The 25023-nt window shown below is 43.0% G+C and overlaps 1 protein-coding gene across 2 annotated transcripts in view; it reads right to left on the bottom strand.

The window, feature by feature from the left end:
* Positions 1–8255: 8255 nt before the first annotated feature.
* skia (v-ski avian sarcoma viral oncogene homolog a) overlaps positions 8256–25023 on the bottom strand; it is a 76322-nt gene continuing 59554 nt past the window's right edge. The window contains exons 2-7 of one of the 2 annotated variants that reach the window (XM_076095453.1): positions 19670–19786; positions 17214–17329; positions 16420–16727; positions 15966–16294; positions 13933–14163; positions 8256–11920 (exon numbers count right to left, since the gene is read on the bottom strand). In XM_076095453.1, the coding sequence (XP_075951568.1) occupies positions 11732–11920; positions 13933–14163; positions 15966–16294; positions 16420–16727; positions 17214–17329; positions 19670–19786 (1290 nt within the window). In that variant the 3' untranslated portion in view covers positions 8256–11731. Of the gene's footprint in view, positions 11921–13932; positions 15870–15965; positions 16295–16419; positions 16728–17213; positions 17330–19669; positions 19787–25023 lie in introns of those variants that run through there. The other variant, XM_076095454.1, reaches the window with a different exon arrangement.

Raw genomic sequence — 25023 nt, 5'->3', positions numbered from 1 at the left:
TATGCTCCCGCTTGGTTGTTATGGCTACATATAAATGAGGGTCAGCAGAAGGTGGTGATGCACGTGAAGCTGTTTGGAGATCGTTGTCCATGTCGCTTATTTTATCGCTACGCTAAACCTTTAACGATATAGACAAACAAACTTAAGCCAAACCATGACCTTTTACTCAACATAACCAAGTCGTTTTGAAGCTTTTTTTTGCCCACGTGTTTAAAAATATGACCATAATACGGGAGGAAATACATTTCCCTCCAAACGTAATTGAGAATGCAATTTAGTTGTATGTTTGGAACCATATCAATTCAGCTGATTGTGTTATGTTCTTCAGAGTCTACATGTTAAATTAGATGAGATGTCTTCGGTCGTCAGTGAACGTGTGGTTCTACTGGGAAGCTTTCAGTCGGTAAAACACTGAGTATGGTGTATAGGTACAGCAGCAAACAAATGAAGCTAGCAGGACACGCAGGACACGTGTCATGCAGGACACGGAAGTCATACGCCCCCAACTGTAACCAGCTGACAGCCAGCCGATTGAATCGTAGCTCCAATCGGCCACACAATCACAGCCCACCCTCACTTCAAGGAGGTTTATTTAAATATGACTCCCTCCTCACTGATTCATTCTACATCTACGCTGGTACAGACCGCACGGCCGGCGAAGCTTCGCCTCCACCACCCCACCCTCCACCCTTTTTTAGTTCATCTTCTGGCAAATGGTTGAAATGTATTTAAAAATGTACTTCTGGCTCATTCCTGTAAACCCGTGGGGGTTATAGCTCGGTATCTCCCCGTCTTAGCTCGGTAGCTGCTGGCTAATCCGGGGAGCATTCAAAGAGCGGAGCCACCATCGCCAAGTTCAACTGTATTTTCTTTTGTTGCAATAAATGTTTAAAATCGATGACGCGTGTGTTCCTGACTGAACCAGATATATCTGGAGATCGATATATTTCCTGATATGGTACATTTTCTTCAAAACCAACAGAGCAGTTGTTAATAAAAAGAAACAGACACCAAATTTGATCTATTGCTTAATTCAACAAAGTATTTACCTGTCAAAGTATTCCATCATACTGTTGGAAAAATGAATGGGAAATTGCAACATTGCATTAAAGAAGTTGTACTCATCTATCGTGATCCACAATGGTCTCATCCATAAAGAGGCATTACAGGGACAAGCATCCTGGTGTAAACAGTAGCATCTCTCATGGTGGACAAATTAATATCGTCTTGTTATTTCACCTGTCTGATTACAATGAATGTAGGAGTGTAGCTATAGAAATAGAAAATCATGAGGGTATGCACAATGACAGTGATGGTTGCATTGGATTACATTCACATAATAAACATGAATCTTTCTAGCTTCAAAAAAACATGCCGGTCTGAAAGACATGCCAGCATATCTGAAAGCACTCGTCCCACCCTTCATAAAAAAATAGAAAATCCTCAAACTGCACTAAATGAATAAAACATGACTTAGTAATTGACTGTACATTATAAAACAGCAGGAGGCGTGGAGGCAGAGCAAGACTGAGCGAGCTGCAGAGAGACTCCAGAGACTAATGAGCTAACTGTGGGGTGTTCTTCCTCATGTGACTGCTGTAATTGGGTCAGTCAATAGCCCTGTGTGGTGCTGCTGCTGGTTTAGAGGAGCCAAGAGACATCCGACATCACGGTTCACGCCGCACTGACGATGTGGGCCGCAGCAGCCGGAGAGCTGCCTCCATCCAGCCCAGTGTCTGCGCACTTACTGTACCCGAGTTATGTGAAGGAAATCACCATCACATCACATAATTTTAGAACATCTGAGTTTAAGTCTTGGTACTGTTTAGTTGTTCATTTTTCGGGCTCAATGATTTTGCCTTTTGTCATAGTCAGCGCATTTTCAAAGACATCTGTTCTTTGTGAGCGCTGCAGAGATCAGTATGAATGTACATTAGACAGATGTGGAAGCACTCATTTTAAACATTTAGTTAGCAGATCTCTCTAATTCAGACTCATTTATATTGCTGTGTTATGTTAAAGTAAAAAGAACTACATTTAATGTAACTTATTCATTAAGTATGTTATTAAAGCTACAACAAGGAACTTTCATTTAGTGTTGAATTTGGCGGTCTCTGTGGATGAAAGTGGTAGTGTCTCCGAGCACCAGAGTCCCTCAGGAAAACCTCTCATGTTACTGCAGCAGGGTCTGACAGTGTGCGCCGCTCAGTCCTGGTTCTGGTTCTCCGGTGCCTCCCTTCCCTCCAGCGGGCCCAGCGATAGCAATCCGCTTTGTCATCAAACATGCTGCTCAGGAAGACAGCAGCCTTTCCCTTGTTTTGGCAAGTAACTGACCATGAGCAATACACCTCCATGGATTTGGATGGTTTCATTATGGCCAGTATGTCTGGCTTGATCTGTCCCCGCTATAGTTAGGTCAAGCAACTGTATTCTATTTTTCTTTTTTTTACAGGTCAACAGTTTGCTGCCAAGAGCATTAAGACCAATTCATACTTTCCACATCTGCATGTCCAAATGCAAAACATGCAAAGATATAAAACGAAATCATTCTCTCAGGTCTCTTTTGACCCACTTTGTGCATCAATCGGTTAAACAATGTCTCTCTTTCTCTGACTGGCTAATTGTCTACAATCCATGCATGCACTTTCTTGCAAGCAGTTACAGAATGTTCTGTGGAAAAAGGGGAAAGGAACAGAGTGTATCCAATGTGTTGTATTAGCTGGCCAGCTAAAGGTTAGTAATAGATAAGTATAGCTTTAGGTCTCACCTTTGGCGGTACCAGTCAGGTTCAGTCTGAAAAACATGGACACAGGGTGGTTTTCTGTCTGAATTTAGGCTTGTGCAGAAATGTAGTCCACAATCACTACATTGGCTGTTTGTGACAAATAAAAACAGATTGTTCGAGAACATTTGTTCGGGCATTCAGGGTTCCCAGAGGAAGAATCCTAGTGACTCCAGTGATTCCCTGACGTTTCCTCTAGCACAATCATCAGGACCAATACTTTGGTATATAACTAGACACCTAATGACATGTCCATCTGTCTCAGCTGCATTTTGTGTTTAGTACTAATTAGCTAATGCCAGCTTCTTCTCCAACACATCCTCATTATCCTCCCCAGAAGAAGCGCCGGGCTTTGAAGCAAAGTTTACATAGTGGCCAAAAGGTGGAGTTACAATTTCCGGGTCCGCCGCAAGATGCCATTGGGGCCCAAAAATGATTTCCCCATTGACTTACAAAGAGACGTTTGTAAATCAGCGGAATTTTTTTTTTTTTAGGTAAACTCAACTTCCCAGTGCGAACACTGGAATAGCCCTCATTGAAATCATTGCAAGATTCACTATTAGCTGAATCCAGAGTCGTTTTTGTGCTTCCTTAAATGTGAATGAGTCAGAGAGTGAACAGCTGGGAGGCGAGGTTAGAGGAAACGCTAGTGAGCTTGCACTTTGGGCTAATCGATGTGAAAGATCGCTGGACGATCCTCGTAATTTCATTACTCTGCAGTCGAGTTTTGGACGTGTCAGGGGTGTCAGGTGTCAGGGGTCAAAATACAATACATGTATTTTGTATTTAAAATATAGGAAATACTTTTTTCTGGATTTTCCGTTTTCTCACAATTTGGTATAGCAGAGCGTTCAGGTTTGGGCTATAATGTACACAAAGCTCTGGTGAAGCCCACAAAAAGGAAGAAAAGTCACAGAATGTCAGTGTAACCAAGCAAAGCTATTAAAAGACAACAACTTGATTGATTATGTATATATATTTTTTTATCAATGGGACTTAACAGCCCATAAACTTTGGCTTTGTATCAACAAGAAAATATTCATCACATATGAATAGCATCACACATTAGGCCTATGTATACTATAAAAGCAAAATATAGAATTAATACCAGTTGTACACAGGTAAAGAGCCTAAATAAATTACTGTACATCAAGTTCTGCACAGAAAAATGAAGAAAAATAAAAGGTAAATAGTAAATCAATACAAATGTGAACAGGTAACTTAATAAGTGAGTAGCCTACTTACTTCTCTTTTACTGTACCTTGGCCAGTGGCATGGTAGCCTACTCATTTCTCTCTTGCATTGGCCAGTGGCATGGTAGGCCACATAGTTCTATATTACAGTGTTAAGTGTCTCATACAGGTTCACACTGACATCTTTATGACATAATAATCCTTCCATTTTGGTTCTTGAGACCCAACCACTGAGTAGCCAGTTTAGTTGCCTTTAAGAACAACTAACTTTTCAAATATTTCTGGTGTTAACCGCCTCCTGTGCGGATGGAATATTATTCCTGCAAACGAGAACAGTCTCTCAACCGGAGCTGAAGAGGGGAGGGTTGTGTTAAATCGAACAAAAAGGAGCTTGATAAGTGGGTACTGCTGAAGAGAAAGCAGGTCTTTTCTGGTGTCCTCCAGGTTATACCTTGTAATACAGTGCAAGATTAGATGGTCAGACGTCTCTTGATAAAGTTATCATGAACATACAAGCTCCCAATCTCCCTCTTCCTATAGCTAGCTACTCCACTGATAAGTTAACTTGCTAAACACTGGCTATGCACTAGCCTAGACAGCATGCTAGCGTCATTAGCATGTTAGCATCGATCGCTAGCTTGATATTATAACCATCACCATGTATATACAATAGGCTATGTAGCCAGACCCAGACATCAATTATACATCAAGCTAGTTGACATCTGTCACACTCAGACAATCAGACAATCCGTTGAATTTGAAGATCTGAAGACTGAACTCATGAACTGTTTTTTGATTCGTGAAGAAAGTATTTTGAGTATCTTAAATACAAAATTACACCACTCTAAAGTATTTTGTTACAAATTACATTCGATTTTTATCGGCCCTATCAAATACAAATGACAAAATACTCAAAAGTAATTGAAATACGTATTTCAAATACAAGTAATAGAAATACTGCCCATCTCTGCATACAAGCATGTCCTTCCAATATGAATTCCGTGTTCACAGAAAACTTACAGTTTGTGCTTGTTACATGAATACAGTCACTTTTGATATAAATAAATAAACCTCCAACGTAGTTTTGACAAAACTATGTGATTAGGTTCAGGCACAAAATCAAAATCATAATTGGCGATTGTGACTAAGTGGATAGCAGGGCCGTCTTTCAATCGGTCGGCGGTTCGAACCCCGGCACCGGCTCCGCTAGTCGCATGTCGATGTGTCCTTGAGCAAGACACTTAACCCCAAAATTGCTCCCGTAGCTGTGCCTACGGTGTAGAAATGTGATAGACTCTGAATTGTAAGTCGCTTTGGATAAAAGCGTCTGCTAAATGACTGTACTGTAATGTAATAATTATATTACGTATTATGCAACCTAAAATAACTAGACTTGTTACACAACTGGCATTGGTAAAGTCAGGAAGTTCCGTAACTAAAGTGAGGTAAAATAAGTCCACGTTGACTTGGTTTCTCACAGCACATGACCAGTGGTCTCCTGGGTGAAAGTCCTGTGTTTGGTTAATCCAGCCATCCTCCTCACGCCCTGCTTGGCCTTTCTCATTCTTTACAGTACGTCAGTTGCTCTAACCATTCTGGAGATTGTTATAAGCCTGTTCCATCTCATAAACACTAAAGGGTGCGTGGGTGCGTTAGTATCAAACTACGAGGGGCACTGACCCGGTACTCACGGTACTTGACGTGTTGGGAGTGAGACTGGGTCGGTCTCTCAGGGCCTGCCTGGAGACTCTTTGTAGCCTCTGGCTGGAGTAGAATAGACAATGCTAGCGAATGTTCACCTGGGTTTACTCACTGCTGTTATCTTTCAGTTTCTAGCATCCTCTTTAATTCATTTATAGTTTACACATTCATAATTGCAGTCTGAGCCAGCTTCTTTTGTCATTATTTTAGGATGGAATTTACTTTAAGGCAGCGTCTGAAGGTCTTTAATTTGTATTTCAGAGAGCTGCAGGTATGCTGTTAACCAAACCAGAAACCAACTTCACTTGCTGCTTCTCCCCGCACTGGATACTATAAATCTGTACTGTGCACACACAAACATGTAACCCTTGCTGTGTGTGTGTGTGTGTGTGTGTGTGTGTGTGTGTGTGTGTGTGTGTGTGTGTGCGTGTGTGTACACACTAATGATTGTTTTCATCAAATGCTGTCAGGCCAAGGGGGCGTTAACTTGAAACCTAGTGCACATTCCTTTCTAGTTAAGTGTTTGCAGCTCATCTTTTCCGTTTTAAGGTTTTCATTGTAATTATGGAGGTTTCTCCAGCGCCCTAAAACCATATCTGTGTACATAAACCGGATGAGAGGGTGGAACTAGAGGAATGTTTATTGTTGTTTTGGTGTGCTGAAACGTGGCCTCTGCACTGCACTGAAGCAACTCCACTTTGTTTTAGCTGAAAGGGGTTGTATATGATACATATAAGTCATCTGATATTCTGACATCACACGTTTAATGTATTTTTCCTTCTGTTTCGTCTTTGTCTCAGTGTGTTCAGCTGCTTTTATTTGCTGCACTTTGTTCTCCGAATGCTGTAATTAGGGATTCAAGCCTGTGAGGCAGAAACCAACTTCTTTAAGATGTCTTTCCTTCGTCGTTTTTAGCCCATGAATGCTCACATTTGTAAGTTCAAAGTTTAAACATTTACAGTTTGTAATAATACAAACGGAAGATGAATTCACTTCACATACAGTTTTTACGTTTTGATCCTATCTGCATGTATTGATCTATGTCAGTCAGTATCAGGAAATCTGTTTGTTTGCATGAGAACGCTAAGTGCCACCCATATAACACTCATATTTGATAGACGTGGCCAAAAGAGTTAAAGGGGCATTGTTTACTCGGCATTGTTTACTCGTTGTGAGGAGAACTCAACCTGCTGTCAGTTGTAAAATGTCTTCTGAGGCTGTGGAGGAGCTTTGTCAAGTCTGAGAAAATAACCCTGTCGATGTCATGGTGATGTCATCAGGGTTATCTCAGCTGGGAAACTATAGTAGAAAACATGCAAGTTACAAACTGAAGGCACGGAGTGTAACAATGGACGGTTTTCAGTTGCATTATAGGAAATGCAGGCGCCATTTCTTTTGGAGATTGACCCACACTAGGGCCTAAAGTGCTGCTTCAATTTTGGTCCTTCTTTTTTTATCTTTTAAAGAGAAGACATATTTTCATATCACCAGCTTTAGTTCCAGATTGGAACTTTTGCCCCAAAAACAACATTTGCAAAATATATGTATAATATTTTTTGACCAGATTAACGCGCCATTTGGTTCCCTTTCATGGTCCCAAGAGGAGGATTGTGATTACCTGCAGCCTTTTGTCTAACATCAAAATTAGCCCCATTTTTAGTGACTCTATTTGACTGAGAGTTATTTTTCACTCTTGATTTCTTCACAAAACTGAAATCCGCCAGAAAACAAAAAGAAGAAACTGAATCCGTGATTCCCTGATGTGTTGGCTTCTGATCTCCACAGGTAATTATGCTTAGTTTAAAGGAACAGTGTGTAGAATCTGTGTGGATATATAGGCAGTAATGTAATATTATATTTAGAATTGTGTTTTCGTTAGTGTATAAATAGGGAGCAGGTCCTCTTCACAGAGCCCGCCATGTTGCACCGCCATGTTTCTACAGTGGGCCAGATGGAACAAACCAAACACTGGTTCCAGTGAGTGAGCCTACGTTACCTGAAGGCCACCGACGTTCTCCGACATGCTTGTGAAACTGCGATAAATGAGCCGCTGATTGCTAAACCGCAGCTAAACTGCCGTCTGACTTATGTTGCTCCTTAAGTGTGTTATTCTGGTAAAGATGGCCTCTGAGTGAAGCCAACGGCTTTAACGGTTTTGCACTCGTGGCTCAGGTTTCCACAGTCTTGGAATGAAAGGAGTGACACACTGTCCCTTTAAGAAGACCTTTCCCTTCCTTTTTACTGGGCTGTATTTCACAAGAATGAAGCAAGGACTGGAGAACATTTTTGAACACTAACCTTTTTGTAGCAGAAACACAGTATTGTTACTGTTGAGATCCCTTTGAGAGTCCAGACCTCATGGTTGAGAACCAATGTTGTAGAAGAAATGAAGTGTGTCTCTCTGATTCTGAAATCCTGACATCAGGACAAGATCCCCTCCTTGGACAACAAATATTTCATTTGAACAGACTGACCTGAATTCATCAGTAAGGCACACAGTCTGCCATATTTAAAGGATATTGTTATATATTTTATTGTTAACCAAACAGGCAGCACAAATAAGAAACTGGGTCATTCAATCTGGACAAACAACTTTATTTCTGGTAATGCATCTATACACTGTACATTCAGTCACTGTAGTATATAAGCAGAGCTATTTTCAAACATAATCTCATAAAGTCCTTTACTTTACAATATAGTCCGTGTCGTGAGAGAAGAGGAAGGGTGTTGCTGAAGGAGGGATGAGGAAAAAGGCGTGAAAGGATGAGGGAAACAAGGAGGATAGATGAAGAAGCTAAGCTTTTTTTCATACTGTATATGTGGCATTAATGAATGGAAAAGCTTACATTTACTTCTTACATAAAAATAGTTCTAGAATTGTAAGGTTTGTATAGTATTAGCAGCAGCACAGGGCTAAAAAGATACATGAGGATGAGGGGGAAACAATCTGCAAGGTGGCGTAGTCGTGTGTGACCCATACGGTAGGCCTGCTATCTGATACTCAACATACTGTTAAAAATATATATGAACTGGTGAAAAAAGTCATTCAATATAAAGACTCTACAGTAAAAAAAAATAAAAATAAATGGATTAAAATGTGTATGTAGGGAATATTCTCTTACGCACTGCTGTTCAGTTAAAACACAAATCAAATTTTTTAAAAACCCAAACAAAAAAAACAAGACAGCTATTGTAAGAAAAGATTTCTTTTTGAAAAAGGAAACACCATGTACATATATTATACAATATTATAAATGAAAAAAATATTTACATTTGTAAATTCTTATTCAAATCGTCACACTGGCTAGTTATTTGTCTATTAATATGGACTGTTATTGCTGCTTTACTGTCCATTATTTAGCAAAACGGTTGTCCTTTAGAAAACAAGACGCTGTTAAACTGCTTTTTTACGTTTTGCGTGGGAGAGTGAAGAGCCGATGTCGTTATTGTCTCCCTTCTTTTGTAGAAAACCATGAGTAAAGTAAACTACACATAGGCTATCAACTCTTTTGAGTGTAAAAACAACTACAAAATGTACCAATTGTAGGTCTGCCAAAGTCGCAGAAGCAGTGTCGATCTCTGAGCAACATCAATAATGTTAGGTAAGCAAAGGGCTTTTAACGTAATGCCCTCTTTATTATCCTCGACAGTCTCTATATACAACCCAAAGTAACAATTCGCCGAAGCAAGTGGCTTTTCAAGATCTTCCATAAAAATTGTTTGAACATGCATATCATTGATTTCAGATGAAGAAAATAAAGCACTCATTCAGGGAAAAACAAGCCTCAAGCTTCTAGCATTTGTTCAACACAAAGTTTGTAAACTGGTTGGTTTTAAGAATACTGATAAAAAGAGCTGCTGAGCGAGGGAGGGGCTTTTAATTTGAAACCTGCAAACAGGAAGTTGATGAGAGGCCCAGCCCCGACAGCTTTGTCATCAGTTTTCCTACTCTGGAAACCTTTGGCCCACGTCCAGGCACTTGAGGTTGTCCAGCATTGCATCAAATTTTTTTTTTCTTCTTCTTCTTCTTTTTTTTTGTCGTCTTTTGTTTTTTTGCAAGTGTGAAGTTTGTTTTTCTTAAGAGCAATATACTGTGTGTTGTTTTTTTTTATTACCTTTTTCATCTTCTAAATAAGACAAATTGCTTTAAATTGCATAACACAATAAAACCTTTACATGTACAGCATCAATGCCCAATAACTGACTATATGTATGGCAAACTCAAATTTCATGCATAAAGAAAATATGAGTTTTCAATTGTAAAAAAAAAGTGAACATAACAGACAAGCAATAAAATATCTCCACGTTTAAAAACAACATCAACAACCAAAAAGGAAATGTAGCATTTAACACAATGTACATTGTGATTGCATTGTACCCACTGTGTGACGGCCTCCAGAATAAAATCGGATTGTATTCTTCCAACATGTGACGCATGCTGTTAATTAAGTTTTGCCAAATTGTTTGGGAGTCGTAACCGGGTGCTCGAGCGACATTTGTGTCAATAATATTCAAAAGCGGGAGAAACTTTCCAACAATCCCAGACTGCATCAGCAAGCAACAGGCAGAGCCTTCTTTTCTTTCCGTTTATTTACAAGACTTTGCCTTTAAGGAAACAGAACAACAGTATTATCAACAAAATGCTTACTGGATTTATATGGTAGCAGTCATGTATACGATGATGTTTTCAAAGTAAGATTGAAGACAATAGTGGGAGTACAATGCATTATAACAGTATCTCGTTATGACAAAGTGCGATTCATTATTGTAAAGTCAAAAGAAACAAAACATACATTTATATTTACATACCTTAATTTAATTAAAATGAACATTTTGCGGTTCTTGCCAAGGGCGCCCCATCCAGCCCACTATGATGTCATAGATGATGGTGTCTGATGTCAGTTGGAGTAAAAAAACATGCCGGCTTTCATCACTCGAGCATTACAAGACCAGAAAACAAGGCCCCGCTCACATCTGGAGTATTTTATCTTTACAAGATACACACTTCAGGGTTTTGACCCAAATGCTTAAAATATCAAACGGCAACCAGTGTGTGACTTAGTGGAGCAACACTGAGACTGTCGGATATTGGTATCGATCATCCAAAACAAGTGCTCTCTAGAAAGGTGCCTTTAACACAGCATGTTTTTATTTCCAATTCCCAACCCAGAGAAAAATATCAGCCCAAATACAAGCCCGCCCACTGCTCGGAGAAATATATGATTTTAAAAAACAACAATGGGAGGAAAAGACGGGTCGCTTGAACTTTGAACTCAATGCTTTCCCCCTCAGTGGACTGGGATGGCTTCCTGAAAAAAACCCGACAAAACCACGGTGGCACTGTGGGAAGTTCATTTGCTTGTTTTGTTCATCTTCTGATTCATTTCTATCTTTTATATTTTTCAAACTTCAATAGCACAGAGAGATAAAGAAACTGTCCTTTTTGTCTTTACATTTCGCTATGTAGTCTCTTAAATAGCTTAGAATGTCTTCAAAATCCTCCATTATCTTCGTCATGGCGAGGGACGGTGGCAGAGACTTTTTGGGGAACTGTGGGCTGAGCGTGAGTCCCCGCCCTCCTGGACGCACCTCTGTAACACCTCTCAACATCTGTAAAACTCCAATATAATATGATCATCTCTCAGCATTTATTATCACAGACGTCTGTCCCAAAGTCTCACCTCATTTTCTTGTCAGGCACAATCACATGTTGTGCTGCTTTTCTTTCATTCGTGTAGTTCTGTGAGTTTGGAAGGTGCGAGTCAGTGCTTGATTTAGAAACACCTGTTTCCTTGATGCAGCATTGTACTTTGCCATTTCCAGTCCAAGGAAACCGCTCACTTGACTTTTCATGGATGAGGAGACAGGTCCTTGTTTCTTCTCTCTGATCGAGAGTCTTTCATCATTGCGTTCTGGAGGGCGAGCGGGATGGACAGTGGTGCGATGTGGCCGGCTGGTGGCTGGGTGTGTTTATGGTCTGATTTGGGCAGAGGATGTTAGGGATTGTGGTGATGGGGGGGTGGGCAAATGGTTGGCGGCGAGGTTGGCTGCTGGATTAGTTGTCGGCTGGCGTGTCCTTGGGCGCCCCCTCCTTGTCACTGTGGGATTTGGGCCAGAGTTGATGCTGTAGCTCTTTCACCACCCTCTCCAGGTGCTCCCTGGCCTCCCGCTCATGCAGCAGGTCGGCTCGGAGCTGCTCGCGGTCCGTCTCGGCGTGCTGCAGCTTCATCTGGAGGTCCTCGATCTGGAAAACACATGGCAGGAAGCAGATGTGACTACGCGTCATGGTGCAACCATTGATCATGATTCCTATTCTTAACTGAGCTGTTTACATAGACTGCTGCTTACGCGGCTATTTCATATGCATGTTTACACGATGTGGCCCCATCGCCCTGTTCTAGACACCAATGTTCCAACTCCAGCCCTTAACTACCTTTTAGATCCCAAATGTAAAGGGGAATATTCCCCATCTTTTATGTGGATGGTAAATGTAGTCGATTGAAGCAATAAATTCCTCATTGTGCCTTATTGACCTAGAAAGAGCTCTCCTGCTGCAAAATCTGTTGCTCTTCCTGCGTCCAGCACCATCATTTGACGAGACGGTGAAGTAGTTTGAAGCGAGGAAGAACTACAGGCTGTTTTAACTTGGCTTTCTAGCCTCCACCTCTGGGTATCCAGGGGTACACGGCTGAAGAATTGCAGCGGAGAAAAGCCGAGGTTGCGGCTGCATTAGCCGTGCGAGAGGATTTGTCCGGGGCCCCTCCGGGCGTCACAAACGTGTGCTATTTAGGCTTAAACCTCACCGTATAATGCGTGAAACAAGACGTTGGATACATTCTAATATGTCTGATAAGTGAATTTCTGAATTGCCAAATAAATGATCAAAGACTGAAACAGGTTCCAGGAATTCCATGGCAACAATGAAACCCAGAATGCAATCCTGTGATCACAATATGATCACTTTACTCTTGTTTTAATGGCAACCTGGTAGCAGTCCCTCATTCTTTGGTACTTGCTGTCATTTCCCTTTTCCCAATTGGTTTAGCTGAATGAGCTGAAGGATCGCCTCAGATCCCCTGTTGAGCAGGGTGAGGGGACCGGCTCCTATTAACAAGTGAGAGCAGCTTGGTGCATTTCCCCTCTTGGCCAATCAGGGTGGTGCCCTTTCTTTAGGGCTGAAGAGATGTAGGGAACTGCACTCCCAAGGCATTCTGGTCCTTTGCCTTAATGTAGGCCTCTTTTCAGCAGTCTTTTTAAGCCCTTTGAGACTTCTTGGCTGTCTTAACTCTTCTGATTGAGGGGGATTTTGAGCATCCTAATATGAAACCTAGCTGGAGTGAAGTTATCAGCATAAAGAGGCATTTTTTCATATGTAAATAATTCCATATTAAGTGGTTGGGAACTGCTTCTCTGGCAGATATTTTGGGAATGGGTACGGCCACGAGCTGGTGAACAAACCTTACGTTTCAGCAATCTGGATGTTTCCAGTAAAATGATCTTGCTGCAGTGGCAGATCGGCTTCCTAATTTTAGTTTATTTGATTTGAGTCAAAATGACTGCTCTCAGAAACCTCGTCATGAAATAAGAGTTCCTAGATTTTTGCTGATATTTCAACAGTCTCTTGTATCAAGCTGACGTTTAGAAACAGGTGGTCTCTTTAGGAATGTGGCGTTTGAGAGCACAAAGATACCGCTGAGAGCCTCAGCTCTCTCTTCCTGTCCTGAGCCAAGGCTGCACGTCGCAATTGAATTGAACGTCTTAATGACGGCCTTCCAAAGACGGCCGCGGTCTCTGCAGAGGAGGTACGCAGACGCAGCTTGAGAGCGTAACCTCCCTCTTGTTTTGTCTAATCTGCATTTCCCATGGTGCCTGAGGGAAGTCAACATCTCTTCCTGTTTCCTTTCGGGGGGGGGGGGGGGGGGGGGGGGGGGGTGTATCCTTCGTCTGTGCACTTGAGGCTACACCCATTTATTTTTGAGTGGGGAAGAGGAAACGTCTCTTTTTCCCTTGCCTTCTCCTTCGCTGACCTTGAGAGTATTTGAGACAGTAAAACTTTGAAACACCGCAATTACTCTGAGGGTGTTGACATAATGGTCTAGACTATCTGCACATTAGACATCTGTCTACATTCAGTTCAACCCATGCACCATGTCCCTTAAACGAATCATCAAGAGCGTATAAAAGTTTCATCTCATCTTCATTACTTTATTATTGAATCGACAGATTCTTTGGACAGCGACGTGCGAGCTGACTGACCTGTGCCGAGTACTTTGCACGAAGACGCCCGGCCTCGCAGCCTTTATCGCACACTCTCAGCTGCCGGGCCTGCTCCAGCTCCCGCTTCAGGCGGACCCGCGACTCGTTGGCTTCCTTCATCTTCTTCTCGCTCTCGGCTCGCAGGCGCTCAATTTCCTTCCTCAGGTTTCGCTTTGCCTCGGTCGCCTCCCGCAGCTTCTCCTTCTTGGCCACCCTCAAGAACTCCAGCTCCTGGGAAGAAGAGATTGCAGATCGTCTCTCTGGGGTTTATACAATGAGTATGCAACTAATCACTTAGGAAATTAGCTTTATTCCTTCTTTTATTTTTTACATAATTTGATTGAATTATTGAGAAAATTCAGTGTCCCCCGATGCTGAAGCCACCAATGTGAATGCCGGTGGATGTGTGTCACATGGCTGTTTTGCTTTGTTTCTGGGCTGTTGACACCCGAGAGCTGTGCCGTGTTACAGGAGGCTGCAGTGTCCATGTCAGTGTTTACATTGAGCCATGTCAGGGGTTAGGGCAAAGTGTGGGCTGACAGAAGTGAGGCTTCCTTCCTCTGAATCACTGGAAGAACATGTGCGTGTGTGTGCGTGTGTGTGTGTGGCACATCCACAGCCTTCTCATGAGAACTTAGCAGTACAAACGTGTCTGTTATCAAGCTTTGTTGGTCCTACAAAAAAGTGCAAATCCCCATCACACCCTTTACACATCAGAGGCTTTACATATGCACTCATTCAACGCCATCAGGGTTAGTTCAGCTAATCACAGCAGGGACTCCACCAGTGCTTTTTTAAAGTCAGACTGCTTTTGGTTCAGCCTGTAGGTCGGTTGGATGTATGTTGCCTCGCCTTTGAACACTGATGGAAAGTGAAAGTGGAATGCCGTCCGTTTGGAATTGCCTTTTCTCAGTTTAGGAGGCATTTTGTGCCGCTCACCCACACAGGCTCCTTCGTCGGCATTTTCTTGTTCTCGGTCCAAGACCAAAAATAAAAATGGAAGTCTGGCCTTTCCCTTTGCAGCAACATCCGCTCTCATTGTTATCACTTGCCAACTCACGCTAAGCTTTGCTGACAGTGATAATGACTTTCAAATCCACTTCTGCATTTTGATGCCTAAGCTCAAGTAATTTGTGCCAACTTTGAAAACTTTCTGTCTCGTCTGATTTGAAGAACGCAGGGAGAAGCTTAAAGTTTGTTATGAGCTGCCAGCTAGGGCTGGGAAATCCCTGTTTCTCAGCCAACAGAGATACAAAGCACGGTGCATTCACTACAATGAAGTCACATACTATGTGTGTGTAGCACATCAGTGTGAGAATAGAGAGACTTTATCACCAGGGTGGCCTTAAATGACACAGAGGGGGGTTTAGGGGAAGCAGTTTGCTCCTATATGAGCTATGAACATTTCAAATGCATTCCAAATCCCTTCATAGTTTTCTTGGGAGAGCTGTTTTAAAAACGTCTGGGCCGAATGCAAGTCAGGTCTCAAAAGTTTATGTTCAACCAAAGATTCAATTCAATAAAGACGAGTCCAAGTCAAGCCTAAAATAAAGTCTCAAGTTAATCAAGAAAACAATTCCAAGCAAAGTCCAGACGAGTCCAAGTCCATCACAAATACTTCATACTTAATACTTTCCCTTCAACTGTTAAAATGACAGCGCTACACGATGACAGCGTTATTCTTTCAAATCTGAATAGTGTTCATATTTTTATTTTCCAAAAGCTGAGTCATTTTTATATGCAGAGATGTCTCCGAATCCATGACGTAACTTGAATAAAGGTTTAAGTGTCAAACCAGTTCAGAGGAAGTTGATGACCTGATGTGAGTACAGGTTTCAGTCTGCAGCGCTGTGACTCTCTGGCTTTGGAGTTGTTGGAGGTTGTATTCCAGTCTTTGTGCTGAGCCGGACTAAACACGTCTCAGTTCTATCTGTTTACTGAATGCACACATTTCAAACTGTTGTCATTTGACACGGGGAAAGATGAGGGACAAACATATTTCCGATACACGTCGTATATGAGCGAAGCCCTACCTGCTGGAGGCTGCGTTTGGCCTGCAAGGCCGATCCCAACTTCTCCTCCTGCTTCACCCTCATCCTAACAATCTCGTGCAGAAACTTCTCCTTTGACTCTTTGGAGTCCAGTCCGCTGTCCAGAGCCTGCCTCAGGCTCTCCAGCTCTGACTCCAGTCCCAGCTCTGACGGGGTCACGGCGGGGGCGGCGGGTGCGGCTGCCGGTGCGGTGCCCTCGACCGACATGACGGTGCAGATGGGCCCTTGGACACCGGGCGAGCTCAGGTCCTTGGCCGAGCTGCTGGAGGAGGTGAAGGATGGTGACGACAGGGAGGACAGGGACGAAGTGACTGTTGGGAGAGACCAGAGTAAGAGAGAGGAATGAACTGACATCTTTCCGGTGGTCAGGACTCTAATCTGGCTGAGCCCCATAACAAAAAAACATCTAGTTGATGGTATTGAGTTCTTTGCTTACATTCGTCGCGGCTCTCCACTTCGATCTCCACCTCAGAGTCCCTGTCGTCCTGAGGCACCAGCGGTGCCGGTGGCTTGCTGGCAGCTGAGGACGGAGGGCAGGGGGCCTCTGGCCCCGGAGGCTGGAGCTCCTCTGTGGCTCTCCTCTTGCGAGGCCTGGAGTTGGCGCCCTCGCCTGGGGGTTCGCCCCCACTTGGATGGGAGGTGCTGGGTACCGACGGGGACATGGGATCCACCTTCCCCAGGGCCAGTGGTGCCAGGGCGACATTGGGGGCCACAGCTTTCTCCATGCTCTTGTAGTTGTAGAAGCTAAAAAGACACCAGACACTTTAACTTTATGTCTCTTGATGGTTATGTACAATAACATAAATCAAGGTTACTTCATTAAGAACAGCTGAGTTGTGCCAGTACCAGATGGTATGGTCTGATTTGAGCTGCCTGAGCCAACCAGGGAAGAGAAACATTCTAATAAAGTGCCTGCAGCTCTTTCCTCCCACTTCATGAGAAACTGGGCAGATCAAGAGTGAAATGGTGCAGCCTGCACTGGCAGCGCCGTGCCAAGTGGGTGTCCACAGCATGAGTGTGTGTGAATGGTGGAGTGTGGGAGGCTGTGGCATAGTCAGACTTGACCCCTCTGACACCAGCCCACCCAGACAAGTGAGAGAGCATGCTGGGAGCTCATCAGATCCAGCTGAACAAAACAGCTTCTCTCAAGTCCAGATATTACATTGTTTGTGATCTATGAGCAGCTCGGCCCATTGTGGACCCGGTTGTCCAACGCCGTGCTGGGCTCACCTGTCTCTCAGCAGGGCCAGGGGGTGACTGGATGGTTCCTTGTCACCAGCAGAGACGTGGGGGGACCAGGGTCTGAAAGCTGAAGGCCTCTGTCTGGGCTGAATGCAGTTAAGCCCCTGAAAAAATGACAGTGATAGTACTTTAAATCACAAGAAATTGCATTCAGTAATGATAGAGCCAGAGCTCTCAGTAACAGTTGTGTTAGGGATGGATATGGCTTTACATGTTGGGATGCTATTGCCCATATGATACCTGACTCTGACAAACATTAACATGCTTTTTTACAAATTACTTTTTCCTTTAACAAAAGAAGCAACATCTCCAAATCTAGTTCTAAAAAAGTAAAATTAGATGACAGCGATTTATATCAGGGAAACATTTTATCTAAGAATATGTTAACAATATTACGAATCTAATAAGACATTTATGCTTACTTTACAGTACCTGACAGCTCTGATACTTTGTGCAACATACACCATGTGGGGAACTGTTGAGGGTTTGATACCAAGCCCTTTTTATTTCTATTTTAAATTTTTTAAATTTGGGTAAGCAAGCATCTCCAAATTGATTACATTTAATATAATGTTGGTATAAACTTTTCTTGAATTCGTTTTTAATTGTGCAACAGAGCTCTGCTTAATCTTACATCTGGATTTACCCATTTTAAACCTAGTTCTGCTGAAGTCTGATTAGAACTACCCTTAGACTAAGGCTACATCCACACTAATACGTTTTCGTTTTAAAACGGAGTTTTAAAACCAAATTGGTCTCTGTCCACACGGCGTTTCAGCATCGTTTTCGAAATGATCTCCGTCTAGACTACAACGCCTGAAAATGAATATCACGTGACTATTCACGTACACTGGGCATGATGGTGGGTGCCAGTGTAAACAGGAAGTAGATTGGTTGCTAAGTTTAAAAAAATACGACAAGTACGAGTAATATACGTGTAATAAAGTAGTCAGTAATAAGGAAAGTTAGTGCTTGGTACTTCTCTACCTCTATGAACTCAAACAGACACATTTCGTGGAAAGTTTTAGAAGTTTTATTTTTCAGACTTAGTTACAGCGCTGCGGGTCTTGCTCACTCTCTCTCTCTCACACATCAAATTGACTTTAATATTAACACTTACACATAAAGGTTTATTAGATTATGGGTCCATAAATGTGGTCAACACACGTGTCACCCGTTCCCTCTCGGTTTCATTGTTTCTGTTCTCACTCGTAGCTCTGCTGGTGGCTGAAGTCTCTGTCGTACTGGACAGCAATTCATGTTTTGTTCCTGTATAGTTAGTGTGTGGACTTCACAATAGTTGGGCGGAACAAAATTAGCATTAATAAGAAAAGGAAAGTCCTCCGTTTTGTGACCGTCCTCCTCAAAGCCGCTAACGTGACTTCAGACGGCCGCTCCGTAGGTCTGATAACGCCGCTGGTCACGCCGCTCACTAACCACTCCAATAACAGCTGCTTCCTCCGTAATAATGCAGACTTTAACTGGACAACAGCTGCTATTAAAGACAACAAGGTCAGCAACGCCTGTAATCAGTTGGCCATGTTGAATTAACCTGGTAGTCGATCGGTAATCAAGGCTGTTGTTTGTGAGCTTCCGGGAAAGGGTCACGTGATAGAGGTGTGACGAATCAGGGAAGGACACGTCGTGACTGCTAAGAACCAATCAAGTCGCGAACGCGGGTGTGGGCGTCATCGTTTCCAAACGTATTCGTTTACAATCGTCCACACGAAGAGGCAACCCCGGAGTTTTCAAACGTATCCGTCCTCGGGAGCATAATGTGGCCGCTCAGTGTAAACGTAGCAGAAGATATGCGTTTTCAAATGGAAACGTAGTAGTGTGGACATGGCCTCAGTTAATCCTTGCTGGTGTAACCCAGCCTTAGAAATGTTTTGTTCACAGAACTGCTTTTCTACCTTGGGTATGGTCCAGAAAAGCAAAATTAGACAGTAGAATATTTCAAGGGCTTATTCGTGATAAAGAGTCACTTATTAGTGTCACAAAGTGCTTTAGGTTGCAGTTCTTTTCATGGAGACCATTCCATTGATTGAAAGGGTGTGAATATACCACGGTAAGTAATCGTGCTGTAGAGACTAGAGTGAGTGTGTGACTGGAGAGGGGTCAGTATGAAGATTAATAGTTGAAGACATTCTAAGTATACCTCCATTGGAACCATATCTCCAGTGTACATCTTTTGGGGAATATTGATCTTCACAGGGGACATCCATCATACTGTGTTACTTCTATCCGTCTCAGTAAGTGAATCTGCGGGGCTCGTGGCGTCTACAGTTACCCCCTTTGCTAGCATGGCTTGCCAAATCTAAATTTAAGAGCTACCCTCATCCGAAAACTTCTATATAATATTACATGACACCTCATCTCGTGCACCATGCATCATCATTATCTTCATCATCACCATCTCCCCCTCCGAGCTTCGTAACACCAACCTTATTGGAGGCGGACAGGGACTGGAGCCAGTCGTGCTGCTTCTCTTTGTCCGCCAGCAGGGCTTGCGATGGAAAGTCGTCATATTTGGACTTTTTGATCGGGATGGGATCGGACGTCTGGAAGAGAAGGAGGGCATGTTGTTTTAAAAAACTGGTTGTATTTCATTCAGGGAGACATTTTGGAATCATCACCAAAGACATTATGTGTACATTTAAGTTATGATGAGGACTACAATCAGTTAACAGATATATGTACTGAATAGCTGTACTACTTCAAAAAGGTTTGAATGTGCAAACACACCCAAATTGATTTTTTTTGTACTAGTGATGTGAATGCACAGGTTGTCTTAACAGCTGGCTAAGGGCTGTCTCACTATAATGTCAGTGAACTGAGAATGCACCCGATAGTGTCAGCCAGGCCAATAACTGTGTGTGTGTGTGACTGTGTGTGTGTGTGTGTGTGTGTGTAAGGAGGTCTGATGCGGGAGTGCCAGCAGAGGTGTCTGATAGCTGGAAGTAGGAGTGTGTGTTTAAATGTAGGTGTTTTTTTTCGACTTTGACACACACAATCCAATACAGCTAAGTGTGTTTGCTCATGGGCAGCCAAGAGAGGAGGCTAGAGGTGACTGGGGCAGTGTGTGTGTGTGTGTGTGTGTGTGTGTGTGTGTCTATCACACACAGATACATCCATACAGACAAACAAGTAGGGGTTTGTCTCTCGTCCCCCGTTAGGCTGGCTTCTTAGCTATGACCTCAGCCTCTCCAAGCTGTGGCTGTCACTAGCTGCCACACGCACACACTGACACACAAACGAAGAGCAATAAATAGAGTGCTGCAAGATGACGTATTTTTATACGCCAACCAGGAAGTTGGTATCGCACTGGTTCCCTCGACAAAAAGCCATTGGGATTTTTCAATTACTTTTTTAATGTTTCTGATACTTAGAAGTTTTGTTCAGCGAGATCTTCACAAATGAACACCGCTTTCATGATTTCTGAAGCGTGAATACAATCAGACAATAAAAAGCTAACAGACTTCACCTTGGTCACGTAAGCCAGCACTAAGCTAAAGGAGGACTCGTGTTCTCGTGATGACCTTTAGGTGTCTCATTTAGGCACTCGTTAGCAGCCGCCTTTTTTAAGACACGTAAAAACTTCTAAATTCACAGGAGGGGTATTTACTGACATATTTTATATACCGTAGAACACAACGGTAAACTCTCTTAAGCTTGTGTTAAACACAGACCTTATTTCAGACGTCTAACCAAAGACCCATTGACTTCAAGAGGAGAGAACTCATTTGCGGGTTTTAGGACTCATCCCTGCACTCTATTCCGATGCATTATTGATTGAACACAGGACATGAATTATCCAACTTTGAGTCCTACTACTTTGTATGGGTCTTAAGTGGGCCGGTAATGCAGAATATAAATCAAATCGTGTTTTTCGTGAGAAACGTGATACCTCTAACATCTAGCTTTAAAATGGACTTTCTTAACAAGGATTTCAATTCTGATCATAAATGTGAAATTTTGTGATGCACATATTTGTATTGAATGGGCATGCAAAAAACTTTTTTTTTAATTGCTAGTAGTGATTTGGCTCTATTAAGCAGCTACGTGATTTTTTTACCGACTACTGAAACAAAGTTATTCTTCTTCTTACATCAGTAGGTGTTTCGTCGTGGAATTATTCTCTGCATGTTCTTCACTCTTTCTTAGGTCATGTGTTGAAGTGGAGGTCACATATCTGGGCTGGCTCTGTCAAACCAACAGTATTTCTAGAGGGGATGTATTCACTCACTTATAACTGGTACACTTAGTGGTGGTTTGTCTCTGAGGATCTCCCCCAGGAATCAACAGCGTGCAGCCAGCAAACACACATATACACACACACTCCACCTCCTGCGTGGTGTCAACAGGTGGTCATTTGTAATGGGGTTAGATACTGTTGGCAGTGTGTCATGCTATGCCACATGCGTAATCAGAGCTGCTCTCACAGGAAAGTAGCGTGGCTAGACGAACAAATACCGCTGAGGTCTGCCGATGTGGCAGCTGTCCTCATTCCAGCAACACGGCCCTGATGTACAACCCCATGACTTTCAATGCCTTTCCAGAACGACACCTGAGGGCTTCCATGACCAAGAACGTTATTTTCTGTCTGCTCCGGTAGAACAACTCTAGACGATGTAAGAAAGAGCTATGTGTTAAAGCCTGATCTCAGAGCAATGATGAATTATGTCCATTGCAAACCCCTTAATTATTGGATGTATTATCAAGTAAAACGTCACAGTATAGCAGCCGGGATTTGCCAATCCAGTGAGATATTAACTGAATTTGACGAAAAATGTATTGGATTAGAATCACAGGCGTTTTAAATTGCTGATTTCATGGCGAGTTGACACGCATTAATAGGACAGCAGCGTAGCCCTGACGAGTTAACTCAAAGCGTGTCAAGATAAAAAAGGTGGCAAGTTGAAATTTTCATGGTGGCCCGAGATGAGTCATCCTCTGCGAACATTTAAGACCAAAATGAATGCAAATCCATCCAATAGCTGCTAAAACATTTCAGTCTGGACCAAAGTGGTGGAGCAACCAACTGACTGATATAGCCATCACTAGAGCAGTACTGGTAGTGTAATAGCAAAATAATGGTTCAAAAAATCACAACACAAGACACCCCCAAAAATCCCAGATAAATGACATGTATCTATATTTCACTGGTCACAACGCATTGTTTGCATTGTGTCATCCACAGTGTGTAGCTAAGGAGTCACTAAGATGTCTGTGCACTTTAAGGTAAAAAAGCTTCTCTTTATAATAAGAAGATTTATTTGAATAGTGTTATCTAGTAAAAAGACAGACGCTACAGTAGAACAGAGTCCTGACTGTGGCTGATAGCTTGTGGGTTATCTAGAGATGAAGAGATATGTCCTACATATCAGGGCCAGAGGCAAGAGGCTAGTGCCTGTAGTTCAGTCCACACACACACACACACACACACACACACACACACACTGTGCTGCCTCTGGGCAAAGTCTCTGTGCCACGTGCCAGTCCTCGTCTCGTGGATTACCAGTTGCCAACACCGTGGCTTTCCATCAGGGCAAGATCCGGCCCCAGTAATCTTGGATGGAGGAGAGCATTGGAGGTCAACAATTGGCAGCTGAGCTCATGGGGCTCAGTGGTGGGGATGGAGGGGGAAAAACAGTGGGACTGTGAGACATTAGGCAAACAGACGGCCACAGTGGAAATTCCTATTTTAAAAAGCGGCTTGGTGATGTCTAAAAGTGGCTGGCCACTCCTGGACGAATCCCTTTAGGAGTGTTTTAGGGCACATCCAACTGGTAGGGTTAGGGTTTTGAACTAGAACACACTGGAGAGATTATACATCTCGTCTGTCCTGGGAACGCCTTGGGGGTCCCCCAAGAACTTGAAAGTGTTGCTGGGGAGAGGGACGTTTGGAATACCCTGATGGATGATGGGTAGATGGATGGATGGATAGATGGATGGGTTTGTGGATGGATGGGTGGATGGATGGATGGATAGATGGATGGATGGATGGATAGATGGGTGGATGGGTGGATGGATGGATGGATAGATAGATGGATAGATGGATAGATGGATAGATGGATGGGTTGGTGGATGGATGGGTGGGTTTGGTGATGTCCGTGGCACTGGTTCACAGGGGCCCTTGGGCTGGTTTCAGGTGATCCAGTGCAAACGGTAGGAGTGGTGTAATTTCACTTTAATTAGATTCACTTGAAATTATCCCATTAGAGGGCATGATATCTTTATGTATGTGTCCCTGCCTGGGAATAAACATTGTCATTTGGGCGGCGAGTGACATGAAAACGTGAGAAATAACGTGCATAAACACACACACACACACACACACACACACACCTAGACTCTTTCATTGGGAACTTTACAATGCTCTCCTGATAAGCAGGGTTGCTGCAGATGATAGAGCTGGGCTGACTTCAAAGACACATTAAAAACACATGTGAGCATACATCCACACGTTGAAGCCCCAACCCCTTTATGATCCGGTGCTGATTACACAGCATAGACAGGATGTCACACTTCTAAAATAAGGCGTCCGAGGTGTGCGTTAGACATGCCCAGTCTGCACCGTCTATGTACTGAGCCCCGGCACCTCGCGCTGAGAACATGACACCTCATAATATCTACGCATTACTCTGGTACCTGGAGGAGATGACATTGGCCTTTTATTAACATTCAGATATCACTTTATTATCGGTTTCCATGCTTCCAGTGAGGAGTTGCAGTGCTCTGCGCTCTGAGAGCGAGCTTGTCGGCACGACATTAGCCAAGCAATGGCACAAAGTATCAATATCGGCCCTTTTGAAGCTGTCAAATGCTCATTTACGGCCCCTTACTTCACACATGGCAGCTAGGAATAGCCGCTGCATGAGAAAGTCACAAAGCCTCAAGTCATGGGGAAGCATATGTGGAAATAGTGAGAGTGGCAGGCCCGTCTCAGCTGCCAAAGGGGCCCCCATGCAGGGGCTCGTGTGTGAGCATGTGTCTGGCCAAGTGTATGTGTACATGTCTGTTCGTATGGGTGTGTGTGTGTGTATGTGTGTGTGTGTGAGACAGGATGGGTGGAGTGATAACAGTCTTCTCAGTTGAACATTGTCTGTGCGTTTTGAAACCCTCAGTTTCAGAACACTTCCTCTGTCTGCACGGCATTGATGTTTGTCACAGTTAGACAAAATACTATGAACAGTACATTTGAACAATAAAGAGTATAGGATTTCTTGAGGCTTGTACCTTTAGCGAAACCTTTTGCTGGTCTTAAACAGTATTTGTATCTCACTACTCAAGTTCCTAGTTCCAAGTTTCTCAAGGAATCTCTCTCTGGATGCTGCTGCTAATGCTAACATAGTCATAAACATGATGAAAAAAATAGCATGTAACTATAATGTTATACAGCTGATAATATAGATGATAGCTTGAATGTTAGCAGCACTATAGTGTATTATATTTGTATATTATATTTTTTTCAATAGCGTAGATAAGCTAATTTAAATACAGCGGAATACCGTAACAACCCCAAGGAGTGCCCCGCCCCGAACAGGCACTGCCCTATAAACTGTTATAAAGCGACTTTGTTACACGTTCACTGTGTTGATCTTTAGGCAGTTAAATAACATGACCCCTCACAAAGTTGTGGACATTCTGAAATTCTCTCAAAGACCGCTGAAGGAATGCATGAAATGTTCCAAATCAGCTGTGCTCTTTGGCGACACACTGGGTTCTTTATCCTGTTGTACCTTTTTTTTAATTTTTATAAATCATAAGGGTTGTTTCTGTTAGCAAGTAAACTGAG

Source organism: Anarhichas minor, unplaced genomic scaffold (assembly GCF_050575085.1).
Source record: "Anarhichas minor isolate MPS153535 unplaced genomic scaffold, ASM5057508v1 ptg000020l, whole genome shotgun sequence".
Taxonomy (NCBI): domain Eukaryota; kingdom Metazoa; phylum Chordata; class Actinopteri; order Perciformes; family Anarhichadidae; genus Anarhichas; species Anarhichas minor.
This window is presented reverse-complemented; position numbering and strand designations above follow the sequence as displayed.